Genomic DNA, 17663 nt, shown 5'->3' with positions numbered 1-17663 from the left:
CTGAGCATTACAATGTTTCATGGAGAAGAAGATATGATAACTAGTTGCCTATAAGTATTTTAATGGTGCAAAAAGTCTAACTTCAGAGGCATGTCATCAGTAACCTTTATTGGACTGTAAATGTACATCCAAGCTTAGCTGCAGAAATCTGTGAGGGCAACATACAAAAAAATTAGTGTACCAGTGCAGGCTTAGTAACAATTAGCCTTGTATGGTTGTCTACAATAAACATTAGTGCTGTCAGAATAAATGATTAATCCAAGTTATAAATGAAAAAAATATATATATATTTCATTCCTGTTACCTTCCTCGCTGGTGCTTGGTTGTGCTATTTCGCTTGAATCTTGAGTCTCTATCACGGACATCTTCGTCTACGTGACGTCATGTGCAGGTGCGATGGATCGTGTACCAACCAATAGGGTGGCGAAATGGTATGTTTATACTTCCCATCCAACCACAATCTCATCCAACCACAGTCAAATTTATCCTGATGTTTTTTTTGTTTGTTTTTTGAATGACAAGCTGAAATAAAATAGGAGTAACGAGGCTATTTTTAAAATGTAAGGAGCAGAAAGTACAGATAATTGCGTGAAAATGTAAGGAGTAGAAGTAAAAAGTCGACTGAAAAATAATTACTCCAGTAAAGTATAGATACCCAAAATTTCTACTTAAGTAAGGTGACGAAGTATTTGACACCTCTGGCCTTTTTCGCCTTTTTACTGTTGCAGTTTCTCAAAAATGCTTAGACACTGAATCCAACTCCAGGGTGAGTTTCTTTATCTGAAGACATGCACCCAAGTTGCACACTTATGCTGTGGGCACTCTTCCTGGGGGGTGCATTCCTTCATGTGCTTCTCCTCTTACAGTGACACACCCACCGCTCTGGCATACAGTCAGCCTGGATTCATACCACATGTTTTTCATTGCTCCAATGTCCAATCTTTGTGCTTCCTAGCAAACCGGAGACTTTCTTTCAATTTGCTTCACTAACAAGTAGTTTTCTGATGGCTGCACAATCCTGTTAATTTCACTATTAAATATGATTTCTACTTTTTTTTTTACAATTTTATCAAACATTGATTAAATCAACTGATTTTTTATCACAATCGTTTATAATTTTTTTCCGATCACGTTTTTGCCATAAAGCTGACACTTCAGCACTATACTTCCAGGTTTAAATATGTGTCAGACAGTTCTTTACACATTGTGGCTTAATTGTTAGCACTTGGTTAGCCTTGCACCTCCAGGGTTGAGGGTTCAATTTCTGCCTCTGGGCTGCCTTGTGCCCTAAATCTCCTGTGATAGGCTCTAGGATGAAGTGATCTACTTAGATGATCTCCTCTGTGCCAAATACTGCTCGGAGAATACCAACACAAGCACTCAGGATGTTGATCTTACTGATAATCATCTACTCCTGACTCCTAACTACAACCAGTGTGTTTAAGTGGACAGTTCTTTATTTACTACATTATCCACAGATAACTGGTTATTTTTTCCATTATATCTTATTTGTCACAAATTTTCAAACAGTAAGCAATATTAAAATACACTTCATTTATATAAATTTCTTAATTATATATATTAATATAACTTATCACGCTATCAGATTCAACATGCACCACACATCCACCAGTGGGAAATTGATTTATTACACTAACAAGCTGCCATAATTCCGTTTATATGGTTTAAACCTTCAGAGAAAGATTCAGTAAGAGTTAGACACTAAGATCAAGAGGGCTTGCTCCGGAGCCCTACAACTGTGTGGTGGTGGGGTTTGAACCTGGGAGCTTCCCGTCAGACTTTAATGCCTGAACCGCTGAGCTACCCCTGCCCCTAAGTCTCAACTACTTTAAGACACCTTTTAAAGCTGCTTTTTTTTGTACATTGTCCTAGTAGCAGTGGATGTACTGTTTGTGTGTATTGCACTGACTTAGAAATGGCCAACCTTTAATAAATCAATCTGAAAAACACACAAACCACTTCTCATATCTGGAGCTAAGTGGCAAATAAGACATAAAGGTAATGGAATATGTTAATTCAACAATTTATTTTTGCAAAACAGCAATCAGTGTGGATAAAATCTCACTACTTCAGTATAAAAAAAATTCTTAAACAAAACTGACCAGAAAATAATAGTGTAATATGCGAATATTATGCTCAAAAGGGAAAAATTAGTCAATCTGCTATAATTCGTATCAGTATCAATGTTTGGCTTTCGATCTAACTACTTACACAATATGAATGGGTTATTCTTTTTTTCCCCATCCTGTTTGCCTTAGTAGTCTAAATCAAGAGAATATAACCAATCATTTATCACAAAACAACCATAATTTCAAGGTGTTTTATTTGTAATGGACATTGATATTCATTTGGTTGAGACTTTATACAAAATGTTATCCATAGCAGATTTATAAAAAGGCAACTACAGATACAAAATTTAAATAGTACCAAGTCTCAGGTCAGAGCTAAAGTTTGAGCAATTGGCTTCTAAAGCCTTCGTCACCTTCGAGCAAACAAACTTACTGCATCAAATTAAAACAGTGCAAGGATACCTTATTAAGGCAAAAAAATAGAAACTCATACTGCAGTGATTAACTAATTTTGATTTCCACTTTTTAAATATATATTTTTGGTCTCAAGATATGAAATGGGAAAATGAAGATGACACAAAAACATAACCCTTTTAAGCAACATTACTATACAGCTTAAGCACCAACAAAAAATGAAAAAAGGAGAAAAAAAAAATCTATAATGACACATTAATGCTTCTGAAAACTAAAGACTTGGTGTATAAGACAATATGATCTTTACACGTTTGACAAAGTCTTTAAGGTTTTGTTTGCAGAATTATTCTCTCTAGCAAAGACTGCTTGAGGAAGAAGCTACAGTATCTGATGTAAACTGTTTGTTTAAGATGTTTGTCCTCCACTTATTTAGACACCCTTCCCTGGCACTATCTCTGAGGCCAACGTGTGCCCTTTGAACCGAGTACTATCTAAACACCCTGTATCACTGGAAGCCTTAGTGATTATTCCCACCAAAGGTCAAATAAACACTCCAAAAACAAGCGACTGTAATTATCACCTTCTTCTCTCTCTCAAACACACAAATACACTTGCACATCAGAGTGTAGGAATGCAGTGGAGCAACTCTTTAGAAGCCTCTATTGCCACATTATGACAAAAAAATTCCTCATTACCACCTTAAAATAAAGGAAAATCCTTACTACATAAAAAGGATATGAACAAAGAATGGTTAGTGAGGTGGGGTGGGGCTTTAAAGGCAAAATGTCCCTTATGTGAATGGGATCCAAATAAACAAAGAAGCTGTATAACCTCTTCTGCAATCAGCATAACCTGCTGTTTATAGCACCTTTACACGGTCAAACTAAAAAAAGAAAATGCAACATATTACTAAATCAGTACCTTTACAAGGTTTGGGATCATAAACAAGGGCAAAAAGGGGAAAATCCTTAATGAAGTTAACGATTCAGGTGAAAACACAATCCTGACTAATGCATTACAACAATAACTGTCTGACATTCCAATTCACACCTTCACTTGATTTATTCTTGTATTTGTGGCTCGGTAAACTTACACTGGCCTGGAATTTAGATTTTTCGAAAAAGAAGACCAAAAAAAAAAAAAAAAAAAAAAAAAAAAAACACATTGAAAATTTCAATTAAAGCTTACATAGAAAACAAACAAAAGGCACCAAAATATGCATGCCATGCTATCAGAAAATATCATAGTATATTGTTTCAGTTTTTTACTTGAATTGCACTATTCTACTATTGCCTGCCTCTATTGCTCACTTACTTGTGGCAATGTAATAAATTCAGATTCTTTACAATGCATTTTCATGTCGTAGATGTGAACTCAATGTGCACAAAGTAACATAAGGCCAGCCAAATAAACAGTACATACACCAATTAAATTAAAATAAGATTTACAAGAACACCATGGCGTGCATCTAACCTTTTAATAGCTTCTTTTAAAAGGGGAGGATGAAATTTACAATAAATGATAAACAGTAGTTCTGCAGTCTGGGGCCTAGTCCACGTGCACACAAGCATTTTTAAAAACATGTTTTTTTTTATCTTTTATTCTTAAAAATAAAATCTTTGTTCCCATGGAAACAAAAAACATGCTGTCAAAGCACAGCAGGCAGTAATAATCCACACCATCAAGCCCTGCTGGTCAATCAGAAGCCTGAAAAAAGGCATCACAAGTATACATCATTCAATACAGGCAGTTATTTTCTGTCTTCACCCTGTAAGGTGTTTTCCCGAAAGGGCAGTTAACTGTGACCTAACATGGAGTTTGAGTGTGTGTGTGTTGGGGGAGCCAAAACTCACAAAAAAACTAGTTTTTAAAAATATCTGTGTGGGCAGACAATGCCTGGAAGACTGCTTAAGTATTATGTGATCTGCAAAGAGAGCCCTTACATCGCTTTTCTTCCTTTTTTTTTTCCAGTGCATCTTTTGCCGTCGAAATGAGTAGAATGGTTAAAATGTTTATTTTCAATCATCAAATTTGTTATTTAATTACAAATACGTTGTTTACATGTGATTTAATTTCAAAATAGCAAAGATCTGGTTAGATTGTTTGCTATTTAGATCAGATATTTGTTAAATACACACTACATAAAGAAAAAAATGTGGACACCTGACCAACCATACGTACCCATTCTAAAACCATGGGCATTAACAAGTAGTTGCCTTTTCTGTTATAATTTCAGATATTACCTTCACTTTTTTGGATTCGCCCATTTAGCCTCGAGAGCAATACTGAAGTCAGGCACTGATGTCAAGTCAAAGTCTTACGTGCAATCAGGTTCTTCCACTGCAATCTTGGCAAACCATGTCTCACTCTGTGCACTGGGTCATGGTCATAAAACAGGTTTGAACTTCTTTCCAGTGAGGGAAACCTGTAATGCTATTGCATACAAAGACATTCTATACAAACATGCGCTATAAACTCTGTGGAAACTGTCACGGGAAGACCCACATGTGGGTGTGATGATCAGGTGCCCACATACATGTGGACACCAAGTGCTTGATAAAATTCAGACTTATACCTCTAGGGGGCGAGGGGGGGGGAGTGAACACTTCATAAAATATGACAGTAGTAGACTGATGTATTAGGACATATTAAAAGAAAAAAAAAACTAACAAGCAGACAAAATAACCTTGTGCATACAACTAGCAGTAGCAGCCAATTTCCATTATATTTTGTGAAAACTGTGTAGGGCAAAAACAAACTCAGTGTCACAAATCTGTGTGTACTTGGAGTTTACATAATCAATTCCAGTTATTATCAATTATATTAACTTGCCCTATACACGCACTGTCAGCTTTCAACAGCTCCTATATCCATCATTATTTAAATATCCACATCTTCAAACCCCTTGTATGACGACCACAAGCAGAGCATTGGGTCTATTAAGTGGAAAATAAAATTACCTACACCTTGTTCAGAGTGGCAAGTAATATTTATAACAAATGACATTTTTTAATGCAGTGTCCTTGACCACAGCCTGTCTTTGAGAACGTCTTTGCTGGATTTTTACATTAATTAACTAACTAACCACACTGCATTAACATTCACACTTCTGACACACAGCCAAAAAACGACAGTACAGTGGGAAAGTAAGGGGAGACAGCAAACCACAGAAAGTCTTTACTACATGGTTGTGCTTAGCTTTGGGGATCTGCACTGTTTCCATGCTGAGGAGCCTCTTGTTCGTTGATAGTGTGTAACTGAAGGCTGATTGGGAGGCGCTGGAGGGGAGTCTCCCTGTGCTCCGAGCTCCTCTCTAGGCCAGCAAAGCCCTGCTCCTCATCACCCAGCTCGTGAAGGCCATCATTATGGAGGCTGCAACTATCACAGAAGTCCTGCTTCTGTAACCCCCCTCTGTCCAAAAGTCCCTCGTGTTCCTTCATATCGTCTTCTTCCTCATCTTCTCCTTCCCCTGGCCCACGGCTGCAAACACAAACCTCAATTCCTGAGTCTCCAGTAAAACGTCTATGGCGCCCAACAGTCTTTTCTTTGCTCTCCGAACTATCAAGCCCTTGATCGCCAGATTTTGAGGGCTCTTTGCCATTCTTAGTTATTTCAGGTGAAGTGGCGGAGGCAACTTGCTGCTGCTGGCCATCCTCCTCAATGCTCAGGTAGGGTTTGTGCGCATCACGTTGTGGCTGATGAGCAGGAGGACGATTGGTTTCTTCAATGCAGTGCACAGCAGAATTGCCCTCTGATGCAGTGGCTGCGGAGCCCGTCTGTAGCGATGGGCACAGCTCGTTGGTTTGCTCAGGGCTTACTGAATCTATGCTTTGACCTGGTTGAGAAGCACTGTATGGGGGAGGAGGAGTTGGGGGTCTGTTCTCCACCTCCTCATATGCAGGTAAGAGGTAGCTGGGCAGAAACCCTGGAAAAGAAAATAATTTATAAAAAAGATTTTTTTAAGGAACATACACATATGCGTACATTTTTTTATTTACCACAATCAATGCAAATGAGAAACTGGGAACAAAAAAGTGCTGTTGACTTTTTTTTTTTAAATCTTGTTTCTATTTTGTTAGTGAAAGATACAAAATACTACAAACTACTGATGCATTTGTATCAATGCATACCCATTTGCAAAACTGTTTATATCTCTTTTGTTTTTTTTATTGCATATTTATCTGTTATCAGATTGCTTTTTTTTTTTAATGGTACTTTGACTAAAAAGTTACAATACACTTTATTTAATTGCATTTATTATGATGCACATTCTCCACTACATAGTTATTTTACATTGAAAAATAGTGAAAAGTGACAAATATTGAAACAAAAACCATCAGGTTACTCACTGAAGTAGAAGGGCAGGGAGGTGTAATTGTGAACCTCTCTGTAGGCAATGAGGTTAATCTCATGCTGCCTCTGCTGCTGTTGCAGTCGATGCTTGGTGCGACGATGGTGGCACACACAACAGCAGCTTAGGATGATTATGACAGTCCAGACGAGCCAGAACCCTGCAAATTAATGTACTTATTATTATTGCATTTGTGTTTATAGCTTTAGGGGGGAAATATACTTGTTTTAACTACGTATATGTGCACACATGAAGGCTGCCTCGCATCTCCGGCTTTCATTTGGTGCTTAACTTGTGCAAGTCCTTAGAAATGTTGTACAACCAGGTTTGCAATTGCTTCCACCCTTAGCACTGCATGGGGCAAATATGACATTTGGTGAGAGATTACCACTATCTTAAATGTCAACATGGAAACTAAGCTCCTCAGGTGTCACCAGTCAAAACTTGGACACACCTTCTCCTTCACTCCTTTTTATTATTTTTAATCATTGTATATTTAAACTGAAGACATCCAAATTATGAAAGCACACATATGGAATCACATAGTAAACCAAAAAATAAAAAATAAAAGTGTAGAGACAATATAAAACGTTAAACATATTCAGGTGTCCCTTCTCAAGAGTTAATTTGCAACATTTTTATTTGTTTTCTTAATGTGCTTTAGACCATCAGTTGTCTTGTGCAAAGGAAGGGTGAGTGTAAAGCCAATAGCCCTATTAGTGCTACTACAGCTAAGGTACAAATCCATATTACGACAAGAAACATTTAGTTAAGTAAAGAGAAAAGACAGTCCATCATCTTTAAGAAATAAAGATCAGTAAATCTCAAGAACCAAAACCAACAAACTCCACGATGAAAATGGCTTTTATGAAGACCGTTTCAGAAATGGCAGGCCAAGCGCTACCGCTACTACCTCATGCTAGCGAATGCCAAGAGTGTGCAGAGATGTCATCAAAGCAAAAGGTTACCTTATAAAAGATAAAAAATATAAAACATTAGATGTGCCCGCGACTTTGTTCGTTTGGAATTTTATTACACACTCTACTATGCCACCTGTTAAATTTTGTAATTAACTAAAATTTATGTCTCTTCCTGTGAGCCGATTGCGATGAAGAAAAAACCTATATGTTACCTCAAGCTCGGCCAAATAGACAGTAGTTTTTATGTGATGCATGCACAAACAGAAAAATTTCAAAACCATCTTGATCTGTTCTATTACTTATTAGTAATGGGGGGGGGACACTAAATGTTTAACAGCAAGTATTTTTTGGGGCTGATTTACCAGCCAGACCTGGGACTCCGTTTTTAGTTCTCCTTTTTATTTTTTATTATTACTTTTGTGATAATGTTTTTAACCTTTTTACTTTCTACTGAGTAAGGCTCAAGCTTTTTGATGGGTTCTACTATAGATGGTTGAGCGAGGGTCGACTTAAAAGCTGTAGCTGCTGCCTTTGTGGATAATATTTCATACTCAATATATTTATGGTGCTTTGTTTTTACGCGGCAAATTTGTTGTGTTAAACCAACATGTCTGGAGTCTCAGTGGGGCAAAATGATTGTCCAACATACATCTTAATTAAAAGAAAACACAGATAATTTGGTGCTAAAGTTTTAATTAGTTTTTTTTTCAGAATTAGAAAAAGATTTTATTGCCTAGCATGTTTGTAAGGAATTTGTTCCAAACATCACACGCTAAATAAAATATTTAAAATAAAATAATAATAAATGAATGAATGAAATACAGAGATAAGATGTCATATTTTATCTATGTCTTTGGCTTTAGGTGTGGATTCTGAGGTATTCCTTCTTATTTATTTTATTTTTATTTTTCAAAACACCCACACAACATAGAATTCCCCCTTTAGATGTCCTCAGCTAAATTGTTTCTAACTTAATACAAACATTGTCCATTGTTTCCCTCCACTTAAATTCATGGAGGTTGAAATTGATATAGTAATACCTTGGAATTTTCACTTCAGTGAGAAAAAAAAAAGTATGATCAAAAATGGCAGCTTTTTGAAATCACACAGCATGTTTCTGGACTGGCTACGAATATTAGCTTTAACATACCATAAAATTCCTAATGGCAAAGACAAGTGAAATACTCTCATATGGTGCCAATTCCATCCATAACAAATTAACCTTCTTCCTAAATAAGCTCTGATACCCTAATGTCATCAAATCATTAAAGCAGAACATGCTTAACTTTGTGCAGGAATTCTTGCTAGCCAGTGGAAAAGCCAGTGTAGGTCAATGACATCATGAGATACAAGCGTGTGAAACTTTGTCCCAATAAAGAGCAGCCATTTCTGGTGAGTGGGCTCTACTACTCCAAATAGAGAGGCATCTGTTTACAGGAACTTGACCTGATTGAGTTACGCTGGGACAAGCCCGTCCAGCCCAGCCGTATTAGCTGCTAGATGAAAAACAACAAATTGTAGCCATTGACTCAGCAGATGATGTGCCATAATTATCAGAGATGAGATTAGTCTCTGTGATATCCTAGTCTCCGCAGTAATCTGATAATACTGCTGGTTTGCCAGTGGGTGCGAACAGAACTGAGCAACAAATGCCAAAATGGTCAGTCACATGAAAGCAATTTGCATCCTTCTCCAGATGAGCATTATCATCACAGACACAAGTTCCACTGGTGTGATTCTCTTTGCATAAATGTTGGGGTAACACTGGATACTATGGAAGACACTATAGCAAAGCAGTGTTTTAGTAAAACATCACAGAAAATGTGGCAAGGACTCCTTTGAATTCCAAAAGTTCCACATTACCAAGCTCCAGAAGTCTTTGGCATAATGTGCCCACATGTTAAAAAATATAAAACAGTTTGTAGAGACTAAAGTGTTTCAATACATTTATGTGATGCTGAGCAGCCCAAATAAAATGTGACTGGATCTTATATCCATGGCAGAAAAAAAAAAGACAGAGATAAGGTTGATTACAGTAAACAGTGTCAGATCCTGCATTCTCTAACTTAAGACTGAAACAGAAAACAAAAGTTCTTATCTTTAATCAGCTGTTTAACTTCTATATTAGGAGTAAAAATCATGCTATGAAAGAAGGCTGACCCCCAAGGGGCACAGTTACATGACATGAATTTTCTAACTATTATTAAATTGGTCTTGTGAGTTGATTTGATCTATATGAGATCATGCAGTAAATGGTATTTAAAGTTACTAAAATACAGAAAACAGGATAGTATTTATGATTAATCTTTGAACATCTTTATAAATCAGTCATTAAAACTGTGGAAGACTTTAATAACTTACTGTAATCTAAACAATTATTTTACCAGTTATTTAGTGGAGAATCACCAGTGACAATGACACCAATAATTCAAGGCTGTGTCAGAAGTGACTTTACTCTAACTTTAAATTCAAACTTTATAATTTATTTAAAGTTTCATTTAATATTCATTTAACTCAAAACAATGGGTAAAGATTTATGTGATCTGTTAGGCTATGTTTACCTATTAGTTAGGCTATTAGTTACTGTATTTAACCACCATCAAAAATTCCTTATTGACTTGGGGATGGTGCTTGTTCAAACATGACCTACATCACCTAAAACTTGTACATTACAGTTACATGTAGTATCACATTACCCGAAACAATAACGGAGCAGAGATACTACTTACACCAAAGCTCATAGTAGTAGCTGCAGCACTGAGACTCTCCACAGCAGTGTCCCGACTCACAGATGTAGGTCTGGTTGTTCACGCCGATGCATAGCAGCTTGCTCTAAAGGGGGGGGAAAAAAAGAAGAAAGTTTACAAACACAGCTGGCTATATGGTAAACATAATAAAAAGATTACCACATACACAGACTTATGTGCACAGACACACACATACGTGTATGTGTGTGTGTGTGTGTGTGTGTGTGTGTAAAGTCATAGGTATTCTTAATTTGATTATTAGTTATTAAAACGTGTTAATTATTAAAAATCAGCACCTTGTGCATTAACAGAAGCTAACAGACAAGAAACTGTGAGCATCATGTGGTTGAATTATCTTGTCAAGCACAGCCCTCACAATGCAAATCATATTACATACACTACAGAAAAATAATCTGCATAATTAACAAGTATTATCATTTGGCAGCTAAAATAACTCCAACAGGCACACAGTAATTTGGTCCCGGATTACCTGGTGGAGAAGCGTATGATAAGGCATACTGTATTCCTGAGACAATGAAGAGCTACTTTAGCTTGGAGGCACAGTTAAACACAAAAGAAAGGTCAAGCCCAGGCTGTTTTGCAGCCGCACATAGTACAGTTCAGTTTGTACTCACAGACTGATAGCTGGCCTCAAGTGTGCGCACACGCGCACACACACACACCACTCCCAGCATTTAGAATGCAGCGATCCATGCCAGAGAATGCAAGTAAACAGGATGACAGTGCTGCCTCTCCCTGTCAGTCTATCAGACACTTGGGACACCCGCAGACAGACATAAACTTTACACTAACTAAACTAAAGTTAGGTTTTTATAGCTGAATATTTTACTCAAATAAAAAATTAATAAAAAATAATAATTAAAAAAACTCATTCGTAATCAATTAGCTATTTAATGTGCAAATAAACTGATGTTCATGTACTGGCCTGAGCAAAGCTGAAAAACAAATATCAGATGACAACAAATCAGATAACAAATAATTACTTTTGATAACAATAATAAATAAAAAGCTCAGTCCTCAATCAATTACAGCAAATCACAATTCTAGGTAAATTAATTCAAAGCATTGAAAAGACATGATATATTATCTCTCATCAAATTTGTTTGGCTTTAAACAAAAGGAATGTTCCACTACAAGCACATTTTACAAAAGGTTTTACACAAGTTGACTTATGGTAAGGACTGTAATGTCAGCTCATCCGGGAAACTGGGCTCATTCATCTCCGCACTGTTTAATCTCATCTTTCAGATGGTCTATCTGACACAAACATCTAGCAGCAGTACGGAGAAATCACTAATATCACCATATAAATTTGTAGTTTACAAAAGTAGTAGTTATTTTGAGGGTCAATATTTGTCTCAATATGTAACCAAAGCAGCAGTAACAGCTTCCTAACTCAATAAAATTGATCATATTTATAAGCAGGTTTCCCGAAAAATTATGGAATTCTGCAAGATTTTTTTTGTAAGCTGTTTTTTGTAAGCACTGGAACTAAATGGCCCAAAAGTGTCTGGCACCATATCCTATAAACAATTTGTGCTCCATGAAGACATGGTTTGCCAAGTGTGCTGCACAGAGCCCCGACCTCAAGCCCCATGAACACCTTCGGGATGAACTGGAACGCTGACCATGTCCCAGACCACCTCACCCAAAGTTAGCGCCTGACCTCAACTAGTGCTCTAGTGGCAATGTCAAAATACATACAGCCACAGTCCACAATGCTGGAAAGCCTTTCCACAAAAGTGAAGTTTAGTATAACAGCAAAAAAGGACATGCAGAATGATATATTTAAAAAGCAAACATGGGTCTAATGGTTATGTGGCAAACAACAAAAACACTGAAAGAGATCACCCTTATGTTGAGTTTCATCCATTACTCATTTATTCAATTCACACTAGAAGAGACTTCATTCATTCATTATTTTAAAAATCTTAATGTATTTACATTGGATTATTATATAAAATGTATCATCACTGTATCAGATTAATTTGGACCGAAATAAATCTTTCATACACACAAACCCACATTTTACACACTAAAACAATGTGAAATTATAACAGTAGTATACAAGGCATCAGTGAGCTTTTGAACTTCTTTTCAGCACATCACCAACTAATACAGCTGCCTATAAATCTGGTTGCATAGACTTTCTAAAATTACAGTCAGCTCATGAGTTATCGGCAATAATGTTTATAATGTTTAAAGTAATGTTTATTTGGCAAATGCATATCTGTGCTGCAAAAAAAGAAAAAACTCAGATACACAATATCTTACATTTGTATGCAAGTTCTAACAGTGAAAAAAGTATAAAATAAAATATTACAGACCATGCTGATATAGAAAAAAAATAATCAACAGGGAGTTAGGAATGGATGACCATTACACCCCAAATATATTTTTGGTAAAAGGATGCCACAATGTGTGTTGCCACTGAGAAAAATTTGTGATTTTTCAATTCATCATAAATTGTAAATTTTGTACAAGTTGCAGTTATAACATCTATAAAACAAGTAATTACTTAAGATTTTATCTTAGCAGCTATAAATCTGTCATTAGGTGAATTTAACCATTCTTATCCACACAGGTGTTTGTTTAGTCCCTTGTGATTTTGAATCTGGACTGCCGCAACCAGGTCCTGGTAGGGGTGCCATCCGTCCTCTACAACTAACAGAGAAAGTAGCTGCACAAGTTGTTTTCCACCACCTAAACTCCCCCCACACCACCCCTATTGTTCCACTCTCCAGACTGGCTTCCTATAGCTGCCTGCATCCTGCATCTACCAGGCCAAAAATATACCAGTGCCAGCTCTACAGTACACCCTCTCTGCAGACCCATCAGCCCACTAGGAACATGAAAACCATCCAGGAAGGTTTTTCTCTGTTCTGCTATCTAGGTGCTGAAATAAACTTCCCCTGAATATCCAAAGGGCTGAATAGCCCGCTGTTATTATGTGAAGACTAAAGACCTACCTCTTCACTAAGCGCTTAAATTTGCAAGTTTTTAATAGAGATGCTACACTATATATTATAGACTATTTTATATATATATATATATATATATATATATATATATATATATATATATATATATATATAGATATTACAAAAACAAATAATTCCCTCACTTGTTACCAAGTCCAATGTAGCCCTTTGTTAAACAAAAACAGATTTTTAATGCAGTTATTATTAGATTTTACATGCATTACGTACATATACACTGTAGATCGCTATGGTTGTCAGCGTAAATAAAATACGAAATTTCTTCTGATAATTATCAACATAAGATAATATAAATAATTACTCATCACTGAATAGCTGACCTGTGTTATGAAGCATGATGTAGCACAGTGCATTATTTTACTTATACTATAAAGAAAAGAAAGGATTTGATGGAAATGGCAGCACATGTCACCACAGTGAAAGACACTACTCTATACCATGCTGTTGATTTAATGACTTATGCTTTAATCTTAATATCATTTTGGATTTGTAACCATTTGTTTGTGTACTAAGAAAAAAAAGTAACAGTCTACATGCTTAAGGCACACTTATTAACCACCGTTTACTCATTTGGGTTATATGGCCTTATTGGTTTCTTTTTTTTTGAATAAGTGTATTGCACATTTATGCTCGTATGCATCAAAGATTCATGTCCTATCTGAGAATATTATCTTGTGCTATTCTGAACAAAACAAAGGTACTTTGACAACTTGATGGGCTAAAAATAAACATGGTCTCAGACAAACGATTAGTCTACAAGATGTTGTCATGAGCAGTGCATTATGCAGTGCTCAGCTTGTCTTCAAATTGACAACTACAAAACCTCAGAGTTGATTTCACGCACTGAAAATAATTCGCCTAAAGCCAGGTAAAGATTGGACAATGACAAAGTGCTGGTACAATAAATACACTTTATGGCTAAAGCGTGTAGACATCTGACCATCACTCTGACATGCTTTTTTTCTGAACATGAAGTTCCATGTTTTATCCCACTATAATGTGTTGATAAGCACCACTTTTCTGGAAAGGCTCCCACCAGATTTTGACATGTGGCTGTGGAGATTGGTCCAATTAGCCACAGAAGCATTAGTAAAGTCAGACACTGATGTTGAGTGAGAAGGCCTGGGGGTAAGGTTTTCGATTTCCAACCCTGACAGACTATGTCTTCAAGAACATTTCTCTGTGCACAGGGAATCATGCTGAAACACTATTAAACCCTATAGTGTAGTCCCAGTAAAGGGGAACTATAATGCTACATTTACAAAAACATTATAGACAATTGTGTGCTTTAAACAGTGGTTTGGGGAACCACATGCAAGTGTGGTATGAGGCTATATAGTGTAGCTGCCAAAAAAAAAAAAAAACCTTACATTGCAATATTCTGGATGTCTTGTTTGGTTTACATAAGCATTCTAACATTGCCACAATTTATCTGATGAGTGCCAGTAATACTGCACTGACGTTAGTGACATTATTTTGTTATTTAGTAGTATTACTTAATTAAATTGTTGCAAATAAACTTTTTAAAAATAAATATAATTGGTGTTTAATAAACTTTAAAATAACTGATATGTTGGTCAATTATTATAGAAGCTGTTGGTTACAGCTCTATTTCTTTATCAGATTTAAGAATTAAACAGTACTGGAAGGATGAACAACTTTTCATAGCGTACGGAATATTCAAAGCTCAACCATATACAAGTCGTCAGAACAAAATGCAAAAAAATACAACAAATTCAAGCTAAGAAATGGTGAATTTATTTGGTAAATTGTGTAAAGAAAGAATGGAGGAAAACATTGTGTTTTAAAGACTGTTAAATAAACCTTAAGAAATACAACGAGATGGCACAATCTGTAATGTGAAATGATATTCGACATTTAGAAACCACCAAATATATTGACAAAGTTGACAGACGTAAATATTGTATGCACAGTGCTGGTTTTCTTTGAGCAGGCAGGCTTGGTTTTAGTAAAATATCAGCACCACTATGCGAGCACTTCCCAGAGACATCTTGTCCAAGCGTGCTGTTGTCTTAGAGTGAAAACTATTTTACCACAAAGATCCACAACACTCCTAAGCTGACAGACTGGACAAATATTTTATACAATGCATTATTAACACTTTTCGGAAAAAAGCACCACCCAAATGTCCTGGTTATATCTTCTGGTGTGGGAAGCCTTACTACAGTATGTGCAAACTTGCATGTCCGTAAAGGATGTTTAAACAAGTTAATCTTAAAGTTCCTCCAGACGTCTGCCAGCCTACAGTAAATGTACCTATTATTCCCGAGTTGATTAGGGAGGAATGAGTCAAGGTGCTTGGGGTTATTTTAGTACATAGTGATTAGGTCTCGATTCTAACATGAACAAGATAAATAAAAAAAAAATGGACGAGTCTCACAACTTGTGTCTACAGCTGTATTAGTGAAGGTTGTCTTTGGGCAAAAGGTCTTTATACCTGCTAGGCCTTTAATATGAATGAAACTTTCATGGCTGGTTTACACAAAGAGTCGCTTTGTCTAAATAGAGATCCACATAGAATAGAAAATGACTGAACTGTCACAAACAGAGAGAATAAGTCAGGTGCAAGGAAGTCGATTTAGCACTATATTGATTTAAATAATCTGTAAAACTTTTACGTTTGTTTAATAACAACTCAGAAATCTCGCTGTTACTTGGATTAAAACGCCTGGCTTAAAACACACACACACACACACACACACACAAACTTTTCACAATTGCTGTAACAGTGCGAGTGAAATAAGTCAACTCCTGGTAGGAAAAGTTGACACAAAGTGCCAGAGAAGTTATAAATAAGAAAATGTTGTGTCTTGCTGACTTGACAGTATTCTTACTCAGAGTTACATAGCTTCGCATGGTGTTGGAATAGAGAGAGAGGAGAAAGAGAAGCCGGTGTTTTGGCTGTGTGTGCAGTCTACGCTAACGTTACCTCCGTGGTTCCTCCCTCGGCTGTCCCCGAGCTCACGGCTCCAACAACGGCGTTCATCATAACCAGGCCCATTTTCAGCGCCGCACACTCACTCTCCCACATTCCACACTTTCTCGTGGCCGCCGGTACATCTGCGCTGCGGTAGGACATTTAGCTCACAAACGAGCCACTGTTCTTCCTGTTGTTGTTTTTTGAGTCGTATTTCTTCAACTAATTAGCCAGCTAACTAGCTAGCTAGCCGCACAACTCTGAAAGTACACTCCGAAGTCCCGCCTTCTTCTTACTTTGCCATTGGCCAGTTTAAGAAGAAACTTCCTGGTTTTACAGCGATAGCGGTACGCCATTGGCTGCCTGGTGTGTCAGTCTGAGAGCAGCTGCGGCGCTGCCAAGGCCTGTGAGCTGTACTGTACTGGGTGTGACTTGGTAACCAAACTCTACTCTGATTGCAAAGAAATCAGGTGACGAGTTAAAGGGAAGGACAGCAGACTTTAAACGTGACGTCAAAACTGTTTACTTATGATTGCATGTGCTGAGTTTTTTTTGGAGACTAGAGTTTGATGATTTTTCAAATTAAACACCAATAGAACATTTTTGTAGGATTTTCCACATTGTGACATTGTGAACAACAACTGGGATGATGTCTAATGACTGGTGTCTAAGTTAACCAGAGTAATTAAATGTGGTAAGAGATAAGGAACAAAACATGGTTTGGTACACTAAGGTAAAATATTTCACAATAACAGCACATTTGTATTCCTCTTATACATCACTGATTTGTAAACTGTTAAAATGACTAATTTGGTTTAAGATAAGATGAGATAAGACCTTATTAATCCTGAAGGAAATTTTCGTGACAGAGACTCCAAAAGCAACTGAGCAATAAAATACAGGAAGTAATGAAATAAAGTGATAAATAAAATGTGGTTAGTCTTTTGGCTGCTCCCATCGAGTTTGGTCAGAACACGAGCCCAGGGCGTCCGCATACTTTAATAAAATAAAATATTAATAGATATTGTGCATGATATTGAGGCTAGTGCAGAGGTAAGGCTGGTACTATTGTTTCCAGGCTAAAATCATTAGTTCACCTGCCTAAGAAAGAGGGGGGAGTTATAAAGTTGGATCACCACAGGAAAGAGTGACCTCCCGTGTTGTTCTGTGGTGTTTTCAGTGC

General features: G+C 36.8%; 1 protein-coding gene across 1 annotated transcript; it reads right to left on the bottom strand.

Annotated features, from left to right (window-relative positions):
- Nucleotides 1–4452: 4452 nt before the first annotated feature.
- Nucleotides 4453–16922, bottom strand: wbp1la (WW domain binding protein 1-like a). The gene is made up of 4 exons (XM_053502438.1): nucleotides 16493–16922; nucleotides 10505–10607; nucleotides 6854–7015; nucleotides 4453–6429 (listed from the first exon to the last, which is right to left on the bottom strand). The coding sequence occupies exons 1-4, from the start codon at nucleotides 16640–16642 to the stop codon at nucleotides 5699–5701; spliced, it is 1146 nt and encodes a 381-aa protein (XP_053358413.1). The 5' UTR covers nucleotides 16643–16922; the 3' UTR covers nucleotides 4453–5698.
- Between the last annotated feature and the right edge of the window lie 741 nt (nucleotides 16923–17663).

Source organism: Clarias gariepinus, chromosome 8 (genome assembly GCF_024256425.1).
Source record: "Clarias gariepinus isolate MV-2021 ecotype Netherlands chromosome 8, CGAR_prim_01v2, whole genome shotgun sequence".
Taxonomy (NCBI): Eukaryota; Metazoa; Chordata; class Actinopteri; order Siluriformes; family Clariidae; genus Clarias; species Clarias gariepinus.
The sequence above is the reverse complement of the archived record's forward strand: the minus strand, read 5'-3'. Positions and strand labels throughout refer to the sequence as shown.

What these genes read in the sequence shown, in the direction of transcription:
- wbp1la (XM_053502438.1), bottom strand. Translation starts at nt 16,642, where the DNA reads ATGTCCTACCGCAGCGCAGATGTACCGGCGGCCACGAGAAAGTGTGGA. An exon ending in CTACTACTATGAGCTTTGGT is followed by an intron (nt 7,016 to 10,504) that starts GTAAGTAGTATC and finishes ATTAATTTGCAG; the next exon opens with GGTTCTGGCTCGTCTGGACT. An exon ending in CTCCCTGCCCTTCTACTTCA is followed by an intron (nt 6,430 to 6,853) that starts GTGAGTAACCTG and finishes TTTCTTTTCCAG; the next exon opens with GGTTTCTGCCCAGCTACCTC.